This window comes from Girardinichthys multiradiatus, chromosome 15 (genome assembly GCF_021462225.1).
Source record: "Girardinichthys multiradiatus isolate DD_20200921_A chromosome 15, DD_fGirMul_XY1, whole genome shotgun sequence".
NCBI classification, from domain to species: Eukaryota; Metazoa; Chordata; class Actinopteri; order Cyprinodontiformes; family Goodeidae; genus Girardinichthys; species Girardinichthys multiradiatus.
Window position 1 is genome coordinate 35,402,800 of NC_061808.1, and position 17,325 is coordinate 35,420,124.

Sequence of the window (17,325 nt, forward strand, 5' to 3'; positions counted from 1 at the left end):
GGCCTAAATTCTTTGTAATCTGGGTAGCTGACTTAATAGAAGAGAAGAGAAGACCAAGAACAGACACGACCCAACTGACCCACTGTGTTTTATTTTTACCTTCTGGGACTGGGTGTGTTTGGCTTTAGAAGTTCCCTTGAGAGGTGACATGAGTGCAGCAGGAGGCTGCTGTACCGGACACTCCTGCAGAGAAACATTCACCTTCTCTGTGTACTTCTGGAAGTCCTCAGTCTCAATGTCTCGGTCTTTTCTAAAGTCAGAGTGACAGGGCGAGAACACAAACTGCATTAGCATCAGAATCAGAATCAGCTTTATTACCAAATTCGTACATACAAACAGGGAATTTGACTCCGGGACACTTTGCTCTCTGGTTTTTGTTTTTTGCACTAAAGACTATACATATATACAATATACAAATATACAGATATATAAATAAAAAGGTGCATTGCAATGCATGTATGCACAGCAAAAACCCAGTGCCTTTAAAATCTTAACTCTCAGAGTTATTTGCTGACAGTGAACAGAACAAGGCCTCTGGAGGCAAATGGAAGGTGTGTTCACAGTGTGGTGGTGATTTACCTGTTGATGTACGCGTAGCTGATGCAACCAGTGAAGTTTTTTAAGCTGCTGCTCGGAGACCCTCCATAATAAAAGGTCTTTACAAGAGAATCTGAGGAGGACTTCGTGGCTGCTGACGGTCGCTTTTTCTCCTGTTTGTCTTTGTCGTCCACTAACAGTAAATACCTGAGGTGAACCAGAATTAAGTGGTTCAGTTACATGTGCACGTCCGAAACGTCAGAACATTGCATCAATTGCATTGTATCAAAATTGTAGTAATCTCACAAGAGATTGCTCCCCACTGAATCATGACCTCATATTTGACCACAGTGCCTTGCAGAAGCGCTCATACCTATTGAGGTGACTGTATTTTATTAGGATTTAATGTGATAGACCAACAGAAAACCTCTCACAGAGCGGATTTGATCAGCGCACAATTAATGCTTGTCCTGTCGACAAATTCATCACCGGTGTTGTGGATCTCTGTAGCTCCTCCAGAGTTACAATGAGCCTCTCAATATAGATAGACTCCACTTTCTTAATTAGGTGATATCAGAAGTAGAGAGGCATTAATAAAAATCACAACCATTCATCATTCTCCTTCAGCTGCACAGTTATGCACTACATCATGTTGGTTTGTCACATAAAATCCCAATGAACACATTAAAGGTGTAGAAAATGTGAAGAAGCTCAAACGGTGTGAATGCTTTTGCAAGGTGCCATAACGCTCTGGTCTTTGTGTTATTTAGCATTTTTCTAGATACACTGGGCAGGAGGAACAGATTAGGACTAATAACTATTAAACATCTCCTTTGATTGTGTCTTGTCTGTGACTAATCTGTATGAAAAATAGAATAATGAGATAAAACACATAAAGAAGAAAGTTTCCTTATAGTTGAATCAAACTTAAACTAGTAGATACTAACTTAGGATACTAACATGCAGACAGATTTTTAGGTTTTCATGTTGTTTAATTAATTTCAGAGATTTTCTTCCACCACTTTGTGAAAACCTCAAAAACCATCTTGAAAAGTGATTCCAGTATAAAAACACACAACAGCTTACAGGCATGTTTGATTTATCTTTTAGACATATGTTAGTTCCCCCTTGTTGTTTGCTTGAACGCAACATTTCTGACAACTGCATTTAACAGTCATGTATGGCTTTTCTGTTTGGGTTTAACGTTTGGCCTCTTCTGTATTTTTCAATGATTCAATTCCCATCGATCCAGGGTTGGGAAAAAGTATTCCCTCTTTTCTGCTCCTGCTTTATTGTTGCATTTCAATTTTTCAGATCATAAAACAAATTATAATATCCAAGTTAACCTGAGTAATTAGAAAAAGCAATTTTGAAATGATCATTGCATTTATCAACTAAACACATCTGTTCAATCCAAACGGACCCTATGTGAGTAAAAAATTGCCCCTCTTATTAAATCATCAATTAGCTAGGATAAATTACATTTTTAAACAGCTGAGTTTTATTTTACAAGCCATGCCGAGGCCTGATTACTACTTGGCAGAGAACCACAGTGAGAACCATGATCCACAAATGTAGAAAGAAGAACCGTGGTGAACCTCCCCAGGAGTAGTATCAATATTACTCCAGGAGCACATCAAGAAGTTATCCAGGAGGTCACAAAAGAACCCAGAACAACATCTAAAGCTCTGCAGACCTCACTTGCCCCATTAGGGCCTGAGTTATTGATTCATCATCTATCGGTCTGGAAAGGGTTACAAGACATCTTTGTGGCTTTGGGACTCCAGAGAACCACAGTGAGAACAATTATCGGCAAATGGGTAAAACATAGGACAGTGGGAAACCTTTTACCGTTTACCAAAAAATCCTCAAAGAGCTCATCAACATCTCATCCAAGAGGCTAAAAAAGAACCATTAACAACATCTAAAGCTCTGTGGGCCTCAGTTAAGGTCAGAGTTCATGATTCAACAATAAGAAAGAGACTGGACAAAACAGCATGCATGGGAAAGTTCAAAGACCCAAAAGAACACAAAGCACCGTTTTACATTTGAGAAAAACATCGCATTGATCCCCAAGACTTTTGGGAAAAATTTTCTGTGGATGGAAGACACAAAAGTGGAACTTTCTGGAAGGTCCGCGTCCCATTACATCTGGTGTAAAACTCGCACAGCATTTCAGAAAAAGAACATCATTTAGAAAGTCAAACATGGTGGTGGTAGTATTATGGTGTGGGGCCGCACTGCTTCATCAGAACCCTGACAACATGCTGTAATTACTCCAAACATGAATTCTGCTCTCTACCAGAAATATTCTGAAAGGGAACTTCAATCAGTCCATTGTCTTTCAGCTCAGGTACACAAGGTATTGCAGCGGAACAATAATCCTAAACACATCAGCAAGACATCTCTGAATGGCTCTAAAAAACCTAAATGTACACCACCGGTGAAAGGTTTTAGAATACCTTTCTCATTTAATGGTTTTATTTATGTTTATGACTATTTAAATTGTATATAAATTCTCACTGAAGGAATCAAAACTGTGAATGAACACATATGGAATTGTCTAGCAAAATTGTCAAATAACTTTAAATAAGTTATATTTTAGATTCCTTAAAGTAGCTGCCCTTTGCTGTGATGACTGAAATATTAACGTCTCTCAATGAATGTCGGGGAAGTTCTTTCAAGACTCTTTGGAAAACCATTTCAGGTGACCACCTCATGAAGCTCATGGAGAGAATGCTAAGAGAGCAAAGCAGTCATCAGAGCAAAGGGTGGCTATTTTGTAAAAATGTAAAATATAAAAATGTTTAGAGTTATTTCACACTCTTTGTTTACCACATAAATTCCATGTGTGTTCATTCACAGGTTTGTTGTCTCTGGTGAGAATCTACAATTTAAATAGTCATAAAAATAAGGGCCCATTAAGTGAGAAGGCATTCTAAAACTTTTGACTGGTAGTGTATGTTTTGGAGTGGCATAGTCAAAGTCTGAAAACAAACCTAATTGAAATATTGAGGCATGCGTGAAAACACTCTGATGTCTCTGAAATAAAACAATTCCGCAAAGAAGAGTAGACCAAAACTCCTCCACAGGGAAGTAAAAGACTTACTGCCAAACATCAACACTTGATAGCAGTTGTTGAAATCAAGATTGGTACAACCAGTTACAGGGATTAGGAGCAATTACTTTTTCACATAGAGCCAAGTTGGTTGGGAGAAATTCTTTTCCTAATAAATAAAATCATTATTTGAAAAGTGTGTTTGTCTGAAAAGAGCTCATGTGGTTCAGAATCAGAAACTATATGTACAGAAAGTGCTTCAATTTCTGAAAATACACACAACAGAGAGGAAACAGGATGGGGAAGTATTCACACTGAAGTCTCTGGTAGGACTAAAACCTAAACACAGCTGCCACCAGCCGCTGGGAACTACATACCTCTGCTTGTTGACTGAAGCCAATAAGAAGTGTGTCCTCCCATCATTGTATTGTTTCTTTTGTAATTTAACCTTCGTTCCTCTGTTGTTCAACACTACTGCTCCGTTCTCCAGGGCGATGCTGAACTCATCAGACTGAGGAGGAACATCTTCTAGTTAGTTAGGCAGCAGAAGTTATTTCTTCATTACTTATCAGATGGGCTGTATTAAAAACATTCAACAATATTACTTTATAATAATAAAACTGGGTGTGGAAATGCAGAGATTTGTAAATGGAATATGTCTCTGTGAGTGTGTGTGTGTGTGTGTGTGTGTGTGTGTGGTGGTGGTTTACATGTTCTTACCCCTTCAGTGTAGTAGAACAGGAGTCCGCTGGGCAGCAGAGTTTTGAAGTTAAGACCTCCTTCAAAGTTGTCAAATGGTGAGATTTTTGCTGGGGATCCAAGATAGCTCTCTCCATTGAAATAAGCTTCGCGGGACATCTGTCACAGTAACACACTTCAGTTTTAGCATCATTCATTTCTCAAACTGGACATTTTAAAGCTGTTTAGTAGGATCTGTCAGTTATTTGACTTGTGTCAATGTGTGTGAGTGTGTTTCTCTGACATAGTGAATGCTGTCTCATAGTTACAGTGCCCAAGAAGGCCAGGTTCAAAATCCTTCAAATAAATTTCTCTATTATAGCAGTAGCAAAATGACAAAACTACAACCTTTAATGTAAGTTCATTTAGTCAGCAGAAAAAAACCCAAACATATTAACATATTATTTATAATAATTCTTATAAAGTCACGAATACCACAACAAACCCTGTAATACAAGTGTTACTGAATTGAATCTTTGTATCACGTTTTAAGTTGATCAGGGTGTTTAGAAATATGTAGTCAGAAAAGTAAAAGTCTGTTTCCTTGGGGTATACTTATGAATTTCTCTTAACCACTCTTTAAAATGGGAAAGACAAGAGAACATTGCCTTCTGATCTGATTTGATCTTCATAAGGAGGGGAAGTGGAAAAAACCCCTCCAACGCTCACTGCTAGAGAGCTGCAGTAAAACATCTTGGGGCCTCCAATTCTCCTCAATGGTTGTTTATGAGTGATACCAGATGCCCTCTGATCACAAACATGTGGAGTTTGATGAACTCCACTGGAACTGTATACTATGGTCAGATGAGACAGATTTCAGAGTAAATCTCCTCAAATGTTATGGCAGAAGAATTATTTTTGTCCTACTGGCTAAAAAGTGTTGTACAAACATTAAAGACAATAAGGGTGTCACCACTGATTCTGTGAAAAATGATGTTAGTTTTTTTTTTCTCTCTAAATAAATATACTTAAATTAAAGGTTAAGGATTTCATCTGATGGTCCAGTGTGAGAATATGCTATAACAGTAAGAAACTGATTTATTTTAAGCCTAATTTCACATCTTTACTAGAGGAACTAAAAAAAGTGAAGAGCACTGCAAGGTTCTAGATGCTAACTGACACATGGGGACTGTAGTCTGAGCAGGGCTCTACTTCCTAAATTAAACGTGTTTGGATGGTTGCTGGAGATAAACACTTTGTATAATCAGTATAGGTGTGTGAGTTAGTAAATTGTGCACTTACAACAGACTCCTCGGGGCAACCGCTGCTGATACCAATAGTGCCAGGCTCCTCCAACAAGTTAAAGTCTCTTTTCTGGAACAGGAATCCTTTGACACAACCCTTCAGGCCAGCCACAGAAGACAGCTCTGGCCTGTGTGGACACATTTCATTAAGTTGTTTTCTTTGTGAAACTAAAGACATGCAGCTTGCTATTAACTGTATTTTCAAGGTTGCAGGTATATTTACCAGCTCACCTAGATTTTAGGATGCTGGAAGGAGCTCCACCGATGTAAATATCTGAGAAAGGCAGTGGGGTTTTGGGATTCTCGACAGTTTTAACAAGACTCTTGTCCACTAGTAGGATAACTTTCTTTAATTGATGGTAGATCACTGACACCTGTTACAATGTTCAAACAGGGACAGTTGTAACCATATGCTTGGAACAGAGGAACTAGTCAAAAGAAAGAGAGGATGATCTACCTCATGGTATTTTGCATCATTTATTTGAAACTTTGGTGAGTTATTCTCCAAATGCTTTGGTCCATCGCTGAAGCTGAAGTCGTACGTTAGGCGTAGGAAGCCATTCTTTATTTCTAAAAGGAAAAAATTGCCCTGTAAAGAAAAAAAAAATATTCTTCAGGGTTTGCTACAGGAACATAATCTAACTGGAAATTTTAATACAAGCAAAGTAACGTTTTCCATAAAGTAGCAATATGGACACCTAGAAATCTGACTTTTTGCACATTTCTGTCTCTCTCTTCAGGACTAGCAGGAAGTGTTCATCATGACAAGAGACTAGCCTAAAAAAATATCAGGCAGTAGGTCTTAGATTGTCAAACCATGTAATGTTTATCACTAAGAAACTTACAAAAACTGCTTATTTAGATGCATGCCCAGAGTTTAAGATGGAGTGACTTCTTTGAGCTACCTGAGCAGAGAGTAAAGTCCCTGTCTTTCAGTGTTTAACCCTGTCTCTCCTAGACATAGCTACTGGTTATGTCTAGGAGAGATATAGCCAGTGACGTCTTTTACTCTAGACATTAAAACTGGCTCAGAGTTCATCTGCTTAGCTGTCTTTCTCTCCTAGATGAAATCACTCAAGGAGCTACAACTATTAATGTTTTACTTTTCTTTCCCATAGAAAGTACTCCTGGATCAGTGCTTCTGTGTTCTTTTTCTGTCTCTCCTCTGTTCTCTCAAATCCCCAGTCAGTCGTGACAGATGGCCACTCCCACTGAGCTTGTTTCTGATTCTGCTGGAGGTTTTCTTCCTGTTAAAAGAGAGTTTTCCTCTCCACTGTCGCTACATGCATGCTCAGTATGAGGGATTGCTGTAATGTACTCTGATACTCTGAATTCATTCCCAATGCCCTTGGGAATTTCCCTTTAAGTAATTATTTCATAATTGTTTGATGTTTTTTTATTAAATCATTAAAACATATCAGTTTGATTACTGGCAGGTTAATTCTAAATTTTGTTAATGTAACATTCAGTTTTTAATTGAAGTCTCAATTTTGTAATTCTCTAAAAGTAAATGTTATTTCATGCTGTAAAATATGCAATAAGATGGATCCTTGATTAAGGAAACAAATTTACTCCTTCAAGTTGATTATTGATATCTCTGAGACAGATAAAATGAAAATATTATAGTAGCATCATCCATTGTGTTGGTGACAAGTCCGGTGTACCTCGTCTCGCCCAATAACTGCTGGAGACAAGCACCAGCCCCCTGTGACCCTGCAAGGATAAAAGTGTATAAGCAATAGATGGATCAGTTGCTACAAAATTTTAAATATATGGGTAAAAGTTGCTTTGTTGAAGTTGGAAACTCCATTTAGATCAACAAGTAACAGTTAACTCAGCAGATGGTTAACTCAGTGTTAAAGAGGACCAGGTGGAATTATAGGTGACTGCCTGGGCTAAATAAAAACCCATGGATCTAAACCCTATCTGGTTCCAGGTCCAAAGTTAGCACCAGGCCCCTTACTTAGTAGTTTTTTATCAAATCTGGCTACAGTAGCATACACACACATAAACACACACACACACACATACACACATGCACCATTTCACTATCCCGGTTTCAGACATACCTCGCTGACCATGAGGAAAATGGCACAGTTGTTTGCGATCGTTCGCACAGAAATGTCAAATCTTATGACTTGACCGAACTTCGCTCTTCTCTCAATATTACGGATGAGTGCGTAGCCCGTTCCATCAAATAGATAGCTTGCAATGCGACTCTGAGAGAACGCCAACTTGTACCTGACAACAGAGGAAAAAGCGTGATCAGCATTTGTACACAATTTTACACCATCTAAATGTTTTAAGATCCTTTTTACCCTGGAGGCCAAACTACCTTGCAAAACTATTCATACACCTCAAGCTTTTTTCACAGTTTATCCTGTAAAATCCACAAACTCTAACGTATTTAATTGGGAATTCATGTGATAGACTAACACAAAGCAGTGCATTATTGTGAAGTGGAAGATAATGATAGATGATGAATTTTTTTTTTTAACACATAAAAATCAAAAAGGTGCGGCATGTATTCATATTTAGCCCCCTTTACTTTGATTCACCTAAATCCTCAATGCACCCTATTACCTGCAGAAGTCACCTAATTACAAAAAAGAGTGTGTGAGAATTGCTAAAGACTAAGCAACAAACTAAAGAGGTCACTCCACAGGTAAACATGGAGTTGGTGGCAGCATCATGCTGCAGGGTCCTACGTTAGCATGAACATGAAAACTGAGCTGTTTGGTAAAGAAGACTGGACAAACAAATTTAGTCTCCAGAGCTTCAAAGCAGCAGAGTAGACCAGACTTCCTCAAGGGCTTTCAGTGGCAGTAGCCCAGGCCCAAGATTTTAAAATAAATAGAATATCACTTTCAATTTTAAACTGTTTTATCCAATATGCAATACTTGAAAACATTGACATCCCAAACACAAACACACAAAGACCCTCAACCTTCAACACATCTGGCGAAACAACATCAAGCTTTAAGCGAAAGCTCAATGTCTCCGTTGTTTTGATGTATTCCGGTGACTTCGTTCTAACACCATAGACTTTCTCATTGTTGGACCATTTGTTTGCTGAATACTGGACTATTTGTACGTTGCTGGACGCCACTATGCTGTTCAGTGTCATCGGCAATTTTGTACCCCAGGATAGTCTGCTACTACAAATCCCAGCGGGCACTAGGAAGGGGAGTCGCAGCGCTGATGTCACAGTGGGCTATATAACAAATGAGCTCCCTCCCAGCTGGGCTTTCCCACGCAGGAAACCGAGACACGGTTGCAACGCAACTGGAGCATCACTCTGGAGAAGAAATCCCACGTGGACTTTCATTCATTCTCCCCCCGTTGGCCAACGAGAAGAAAAATTCATGAAAGAATCGCGGAATCGCCTTCCTGGTTTTTGTTCCAGTCGACTGTTGACGGTCCGTCATATCGTTCCTTTTCGCCAAGGAGGCCAGAGGACGAAACTGACCGCTCTCCTGAGTTATCCACGGACGCGTGGAAACTTTTTCCCCTCCTTCTCTCCCTCTGCTCAGAGGAGGCAACATCAAGTTATCCCGTTTTCTTTTCTTTTTCTTTTTAATGAAATAGCTCGGGCAGGATAGAGTAGGATTTTAGAGCGATTTAGAATTGCCACTTATAGTCCAATGTGTTCTAAATTGTATATGCATGCAATATTTTATTGAAACTTTGATTGCTGTTGGACATCTGAAAGCCGCTGTGCTTTTCAAGCTGTGTGTGTTTTGCTGTGTTGTTTTAACGCCCGAGAGCAAGCTCAGGGTACATTTTAAAGTTGGACCGTTAGAATTTCATGGTGGATACTCATCATCTCTTTGTCTGCATCCTGCGTGTTGCTTTTTACTGGTTTGCCGCCAAAAATATTATTATTCTTTGTTCGCTGAGCTTCCAACTTTGGGGGAAGTTTTATGAGCCTATGGGGTGTGTTACACTGAGCTACATTTCGGCGGGGCCGTTCCCAAAGCTCCGCTCAGCACCATATTATCACTTGTTTGCCATAACTGCTGGTTTGATTTTCATACACACTCAAGGTTGTTTTGTTTTGTTTTGTTCGGTTAGATATTTTACCCTTTTTGTGCAGAACTTTGCATGTTTGATTAGGTGAAGATTATTGAATCGGAAGAGCGTGGTGTATTAGGGCTGTTGATTTAATAAATATTCACGTAGATAAAGAGAGAGCGTTTGTGTTTATTTTGAGCAAGAGTGATTTGTCTGTCAAAATAAGGTCTAATATCCTCCACCTGCAGTGAAACGGTTGATTAAACAGTAACATCTAGTAATAGTTATCAATTATTACTGAGAATTGAACAATTGTAATTATCAAGGGCTTTGAGCCACAAATTACAACACCAGAGGACATATCTGATTTCGATTAATAAATAAGGATTTTTGGTAAAGGAATTAATTTTTCTCAAATTATGATTTTAAATTATAATTCTTGATAAATATTAATTAATCAATAATCATAATTCTTACATCATAATCTTTGGGACTTTGATTTCGTGTTCTGCTTTATCTTGCAATCTGTCACTCTTCTCTTTCCATTTTCAGTTCATTTCTCCGTGTTAAGATTCCTCAAAGTTTATGTTCTGTACTTTAATTCTGTACAGTAATCCCCTCACAGTTTATGTCATTTACTGCTGAATTCTAAATTTGCGCTTTTCCTGGTTACTGTGTGGTTTTCTTGTGCTCTGTAAGTTATTTTGCGTTCACATTAAACCTCCACTCAGCTATATGCATTCCTCTGTCCTGCTGTCATTTGGGTCCCCAACAACCCAGAAACAACACAGGCCTGGCAAAGTTGCTCAAACATGTTGGGTTGTTTTTTTTGTGCGGAAAAGACAAATGCAAAGAGTGTTTGGGAAAATCTGCTTTTTCATATAGGCAAGGCTATAAAAATACATAAAGCCAAATCTATCTACTTTGAATCTATAAAAGCAATCTGTGTGACTCTATAACCGGAGGTCCACATTCTTATAAATCCGTCCCTGCAGGTAGAAACAAACCCTGAAAGACTTGCAGCTGAATTTGCAGAGAAATGTGGTTTCTACAGAGTAATGAGGGGGAGCTCAATACAAAATGCATGACATATTTCAGATGTTTATTTGTAAAACATTTAAAATTCTATGCAGCCTATTTCTTTCCTTGTTAAGGTATGCACTGCTTTGTGCTGGACTATCACATAAAATCCACATAAAACATTGAAATCGGTATGTGAAAAAGGTTAAGGAGTGTAAATACTTTTCTGAGGAACTGTAATAATGTAAATGAGTACCTGGGGCATGGAGGTGAAACAGCTACATTCAAATCGTGAGTCTCTTTGAAATTGTACAGACTGATGACGTCGTTGTTGAGAGAAGCCAACTCGATGCAGCCAACAAAGTGGGCAAGACTCAGAGGAGGTGGCAACTGGTTTAGGAAGAAAAACAAAACCACCGTCTCCATGCAGGAAAGATTGGGATTACAGGAGGATTGGGATTAGGGAACTTTGTCAAAGTCATTACCTTGACATCTGGTGGAACACCTCCAATGAAGAACACTACATTATTGGGATCGACATCGAACAGTGAGTCTGTGCTGGGAGCTTCGCCTTTCTGGATGAATTTCTGCTCATCTGTGGTGCTCTGACTGGGAATAGTCAGGTAAACTTTCCCATGTCTCCCCAACCTGCAAGAAGAGCATCATAAATAACAATAGATCTAGTAAAGATAATTCACGATCTGCTCCTCCACTGTTTTTCAAAACAGAAGTAGTCTAAAAAAAAATGTCTGACACAAAGAGAACCTTTGGAGGCAGGCCTTCATGAAACACAAATAGCACTACTATATATGGTGTGATGATATGTTCTCTGGAGCTGAATAAAATTTAATTATTCTACAAATAAAAGGTTTATTAGTTACGTAACTGTGTTTTATTATGACTTTTACTTTTTCTGCACTCTCTGCCAGCATGCAGGGATTGTTTCTTCCGTCATGAGTTTATGTGGCGTGACGGACAACTGCTTTGGTTCCCTTAAGCTGCTTCCATTCACTAAGCCTGTGTTTTTAACAACCATCGAAAGGGTTGATAACATTAAGCTTTTTGTTCCAATGAATAGGGACCGTTGGCATATGTCCGTATGTATCACAAGACTGGTCAGAACAAGGGCAGAAATTACTGTACGTCTACCTGAATGCTGGCAGAATTTAGTTTTTGGTTTCCAAGATAGTGCTCTCAACAATAGTTCTCCTGACCTCCTCCTCCTCTCTGGACAGATCACCACATACATCTTCATCATATGAGCAGGAGACTTTTTCGTCATTGCCTTGTTCCCCAACCACTCAGGGGTATGGGCTGTTTCAGTGTCTCAATCACAAATCAAATAGCACTTACCACCATAAACACATCATTGCCTCCCTCTTTCACACAGCAATTGAAAATGGATGCTTGGTTTTTCTCCCAGTCAGGCTAACTGACAGCGTAGCCTGGGCCTGGGACAAGACATGAGCACCCACCTACAGCATTAGTAGAAAATTATTGAATATTTACCATTTATATATACCTCTCTGCTTTTTACCAACTATTTGGATTCTAGATGATATTTCTGGTGTAGAAGGCTAAAAGTGACTCAAATCCCAAAGTGATAATTTAACTCAAATTGGAAATAGATATATCAAATAATTAACTGTTAATTCTATCTATATATTTTAAAGACCTGAGTTTATTAGTGCATTAAGTGATTAAATGGGAAAATGTACTCACAATTTGAATCAGATTTATGGTAAAATCACATAAATAGTGAAAAAATGTTTTATTTATCATCATGAAATCTTTCCTTGTTTCCCTAAATAAACCCTAAAATCTGATTGGTTCGCCTCCACCGCAACTCTGCTGCTGACTAATCACAATTTCTAGAATAGCTTTAACCCTACTGAGTGATTTTGATTTTTAAGGTCGAGTCAAATTTTATTTCTTAAGCATATTTAAAACCAACAGGTTGTTACCAAAGTGCTGAACACTGGAAGGCAGAGGCAGAGACAAGCTGATAAATTTATAAATTGGATAAATTCATGATGTGCTGCAGCGCATGACCATGAGAGGTAATCATACAAAACTAATTACAAAAATTTTTTAAATAAAATAATAAAGATTTCCATATATACTTAAAATAATGTATATTTCATTTCTATAGCATGCATCTCATTTGTTTTCTATTTTCACGTTTCAATTATAACGTCCATTGGCTAAAAGACAGAAAGTGTTGAGTTAGCAGGGAACCAGAGCGGAGGGACCGATCCAGGTTGTGTATTTTTCTGTCTCTGCCTGTAACAAACCAAGCTTTTCTACACTTTACTGGGGCGAGCTTAATGAACCCAAGCTGAGTCCCAAGTTGTGTTGGCGGCCAAACCATTTTTGTGTTTGGAATGCAGGCATTATTTACCACTATTCAAAAAAACAAAAACATAAATAATAATAAGGTTTTCTGTAACTTAAAGATTGTTTTCAAAAATGAGGCCTTGTCTTGATCTTAATTTGATAGTTGGACGGCCCAGTTATGGGTCCCCCTTCTTCATGGGTTAAGGACATTGGATGCGGTTGCAGTTTGGCGGGTCGCACAATTCTGCTACAAATCTTCCACTGCAGGAACTTTCTGAGGAAGATGCGGAATCTCAGACTACGTCCCCTGCAGACCAAATGTTCTGTGTTTGCTCTTGAAGCTCATTTACCTTTCTATTTTGATATAGTTAAAGACTGCCGGCCACTGACTGACAGGCTTAGAGGACAGCGGGATTTCAACATCTTCACGGCCGAGGTTGTACACAAACACCAGTTTATCGTTCTTGATTGCCAAGCCCATGTAGTCCTTCTTGCCCTGAAAGCAGAAACAGCAACAGTTCATTTTCCCATTGAGACCTTTTACAATATTCTGCCATCTTATAATACTTGTATGAGCTGTAAGCTGGCAAATAAAATAAATATATAAAATACTCTTTTGTATTATGAGTATGAGCTGTACTCTTTGCCAGCTGGCAAAGAGTATTTTATACATTTATTTTATTTGTGTGTACAAATGGCTGAAGACTGGGCTATTATTCCAAATAAAAATACCATGGACAGACTTCACTTCATGGAACGCAACAAATTCCTACAGAAACAACATTGTTTCTGTCCTCTGACTGGCTGAGCATTAGAACATTTATAGAGATGAACAGATGAACTCCAACTTTGAACGAACACAAATGCACTTTTGTTTCAGGCGTCTCCTGGAAACCCTTAGTCAGGGCCAGCTGACAGGCTTCAAAGCTTTTCACACTCACTGCCAAGATTACAATAAATGTTCAATATCTGCTAGCTGTTGTCTCCCTTTTTATCTGTGCCACGGCCACTGGCTCTAAATCAGGGTAAACAGCTTTTCTCAGATTACTGATGACCCTTAACGTTTGATCTGCCTGGATTCCTCACATTTCTGTCTCCCAAATACAGGATGAACCGGTCCTCTATTGGGTCTTTGTCTGGATCCACCCTCATGAACAGGCTGATGGATGTCACCGTCTTCAGCTCTTCCAGGTTGCTGGGCGGATGAACCTCCACTGATGACTGTCCCGTAAACTTCATGGACACTTGAACCTGAAGGCATGTGAAACCAAAATGTGTTAGAGCATCTCATAATATAAACAATAAAGTACCAAAACAAAGAAAAGAAAAATCATAGGTGGATAAATGTAGTCACAGAAACCCTAAAACCAAGGTAAAATCTGAATTTTGACTTCTTTACCTGAGGAAATTTATCTTTTTGTTGATTTCAGGGCAAAAATTCATTTTCTGCAGCAGCTTTATGTTTTGGGACTCAGTTAGCTAATATTTACCAAGAAATACAACTGTGGTGTTTACAGCAAGCTCCTAACCTCTGTCATTTGCGACAAGGAAAAAAAAACATGGTTTTGGCAAATGCTACTGAAGGAAAAAAAACACCCCTCCACAGATTGTCTTACCCTTGCAAAATTGTTTTTTACATCTTGCAGTATTTGAAACACATATGTCCAAACTCAAGTTTATTCCTCATTTATATTTGTCCTACAGTGAAAAAATGGGTGGGAGACACCTTTATTGTGTGTTGTGAGTGGTATATAATTCTTATACATGTTTGTTTTCAATCATCAAACCACACATATCACATACGGCTGGACTGCCATTAGACTCAACAGTTAGAGTACCCTTTAAAATTATTTGCACTCCTGTGTATAAAGCTTTACAATATTTATAAAGATATACGGCAGTGGCAATATTTCACACTGAACAAAAGCCTATTTCTCTTAGTTAGTCATCTGAATAACAAAAGCAGGAAAACTTGTCATTCTAGTGAGGCAGATGTGGAAAATAGCTACTCGCCTCAACTTGCCTATTTAGTCAGAACAATAATTAAAAAACTTTACAACAACTGGAACGGTGAGAAAAAAAAGTTGGATGAGGATCCAAAGTTTTTCTTGCCACCAGGGAACAGGAGAGCAGGGAAGGTAAAAACATATTCATTACCTACAGAAAACTATAGCAAAGAGCGCCATCTTGAGGTCACCAAGCCAAAACATCACACATGACAACTAGAGGGTTGGGAAGAATATTTTATGTTTTAACATCATCAGCATGTAGCGATGACTAAACCCTACTGGGACTTTAACTGGAACTGTTTGCTTTGGCCAGATATAACAAGACGACTTCACTCCAGGTGGGCTTGGCATAAAACAAAGGAATAATATGTAGGGGAGGCTAAGTAAGCAGGATGTATCAAGGTTACCAAGCAGTCTTGTTTTATGTAACTGAAAGTACGGTGTTCTTAACTGTTACCATGAAGTTGCATATCATCATATATAAAGATAATGAACTAACTTTCTTGGCCACACTTCTGGCTTGTGCAATGAGCTCTCTGATCCTCATGATGTTAGTGGTCACATTGCTGACAGGCTTCTTGTCTTCGACCACCTTCAGCTTGTTCAGCAACTCAGGGACAAGCTCATTCAGGTTTTTCACTGCAGGACAGAAACAGGGACAGGAAAACAATGTAATGCAGAAGAAATGTTATGATAATAACAACAATAAAAAAAAAAAACTTGAAAGTGCGATGCTTAAAATTTCTGTTCATAAGTCATAATTTTCACACAGAAACACTGTTAAATAATGACTCTTCACCTGCTTCTTTAGCAGAAACAACAACATTTGCATATGCAGCTGTAGAGTACTCGTTGTTTCTCATGTTGTGAGCCCACTGCTGCACTTTGTTGTTGATGGGAGTGATGGTCTGAAGGACTTCTGCCGACCGGTTGAGAGTCTCTTCTGCCACTTCCAAGGAAAAGTTCAGACGTTGTGGGGTTCTGTCTGTAAATGGTTGCAGATTGGTGAGAAACAGAACTATATAGAATGGCTCTCAGCGTAAATCTACAGTCAGTAAATATATACATTTGATGCAGGGCACTATAAAAACCGATGATAAAAGAATGCCTATTTTAAACACAGAAAAGACATAGTTCAGTTTTGTAAGTTGGATTCAGTTGAAAGGTTATGAGCAGTCTGAGCAGACCCCTCGGTTTATATAAGTTTACGTTTTCAATTGGGTGAAGCGAGTCAAAGCAGGGCTGTTCTCACAATGAAGTTTTACCATCTTAAAACAATACTCAAAAACATCATAGTGGTTCATTAGTGTGTTGTTTTTTACAGCTTTAAACTGACATCACATTTCAATCAGGCTGTTATTTACAAAGAAGTCCATGATTATTCACATTCAAGACTGTGCCTGTAAAAATGACCTTTCCATTAAAAACCCATGCAACATGTCAAACATATCTGGTCAGAATCACTGGTGTAAAAATCTAATATAGTTAATATTTATAAAATATAATTGATCTTCACACTGGTTCATTTATTCAATGGTTTTTTTTTCTTTTGCCTTAGAATACTCAGGTCCAAAAGTAAATTACCAACCCAGTGGGCATTTTTGGAGCAGAAAATACACTCACCGGCCACTTTATTAGGTACACCTGTCCAACTGCTCGTTAATGCAAATTTCTAATCAGCCAATCACATGGCAGCAACTCAATGCATTAAGGCACGTAGACATGGTCAAGACGATCTGCTGCAGTTCAAACTGAGCATCAGAATGGGGAAGAATGGTGATTTAAGTTACTTTGAACGTGGCATGGTTGTTGGTGCCAGACGGGCTGGTCTGAGTATTTCAGAAACTGCTGATCTACTGGGATTTTCACGCACTACCACCTCTAGGATTTACAGAGAATTGTCCGAAAAAGAGAAAATATCCAGTGAGCGGCAGTTCTGTGGGTGCAAATGCCTTGTTGATGCCAGAGGTCAGAGGAGAATGGCCGAGCTGATAGAAAGGCAACAGTAACTCAAATAACCACTCGTTACAACCAAGGCATGCAGAAGAGCATCTATGAACGCACAACACGTCGAACCTTGAGGCGGATGGGCTACAGCAGCAGAAGACCACACCGGGTGCCACTCCTGTCAGCTAAGAACAGGAAACTGAGGCTGCAATTTGAACAGGATCACCAAAATTGCACAATAGAAGATTGGAAAAACGTTGCCTGTTCTGATGAGTCTCAATTTCTGCTGTGACGCTGGTAGGATGGTAGGGTCAGAATGTGTCGTCAACAACATGAAGGCATGGATCCATCCTGCCTTGTATCAACGGTTCAGGCTGGTGGTGGTGTAATGGTGTGGGGGATATTTTCTTGGCACACTTTG

General features: G+C 38.9%; 1 protein-coding gene across 1 annotated transcript in view; it reads right to left on the reverse strand.

The window, feature by feature from the left end:
* lama4 (laminin, alpha 4) overlaps window positions 1-17,325 on the reverse strand; it is a 57,517-nt gene that overhangs the window by 6,910 nt on the left and 33,282 nt on the right. Inside the window, exons 19-32 of the mRNA XM_047388522.1 lie at window positions 15,757-15,942; window positions 15,457-15,596; window positions 14,035-14,199; window positions 13,299-13,444; window positions 11,097-11,259; window positions 10,868-11,001; window positions 7,647-7,818; window positions 6,035-6,166; window positions 5,809-5,951; window positions 5,576-5,705; window positions 4,316-4,453; window positions 3,973-4,106; window positions 580-744; window positions 100-250 (exon numbers count right to left, since the gene is read on the reverse strand). Coding sequence (XP_047244478.1) covers window positions 100-250; window positions 580-744; window positions 3,973-4,106; window positions 4,316-4,453; window positions 5,576-5,705; window positions 5,809-5,951; window positions 6,035-6,166; window positions 7,647-7,818; window positions 10,868-11,001; window positions 11,097-11,259; window positions 13,299-13,444; window positions 14,035-14,199; window positions 15,457-15,596; window positions 15,757-15,942 — 2,099 coding nt within the window. The remainder of the gene's footprint in view (window positions 1-99; window positions 251-579; window positions 745-3,972; window positions 4,107-4,315; window positions 4,454-5,575; window positions 5,706-5,808; window positions 5,952-6,034; window positions 6,167-7,646; window positions 7,819-10,867; window positions 11,002-11,096; window positions 11,260-13,298; window positions 13,445-14,034; window positions 14,200-15,456; window positions 15,597-15,756; window positions 15,943-17,325) is intronic.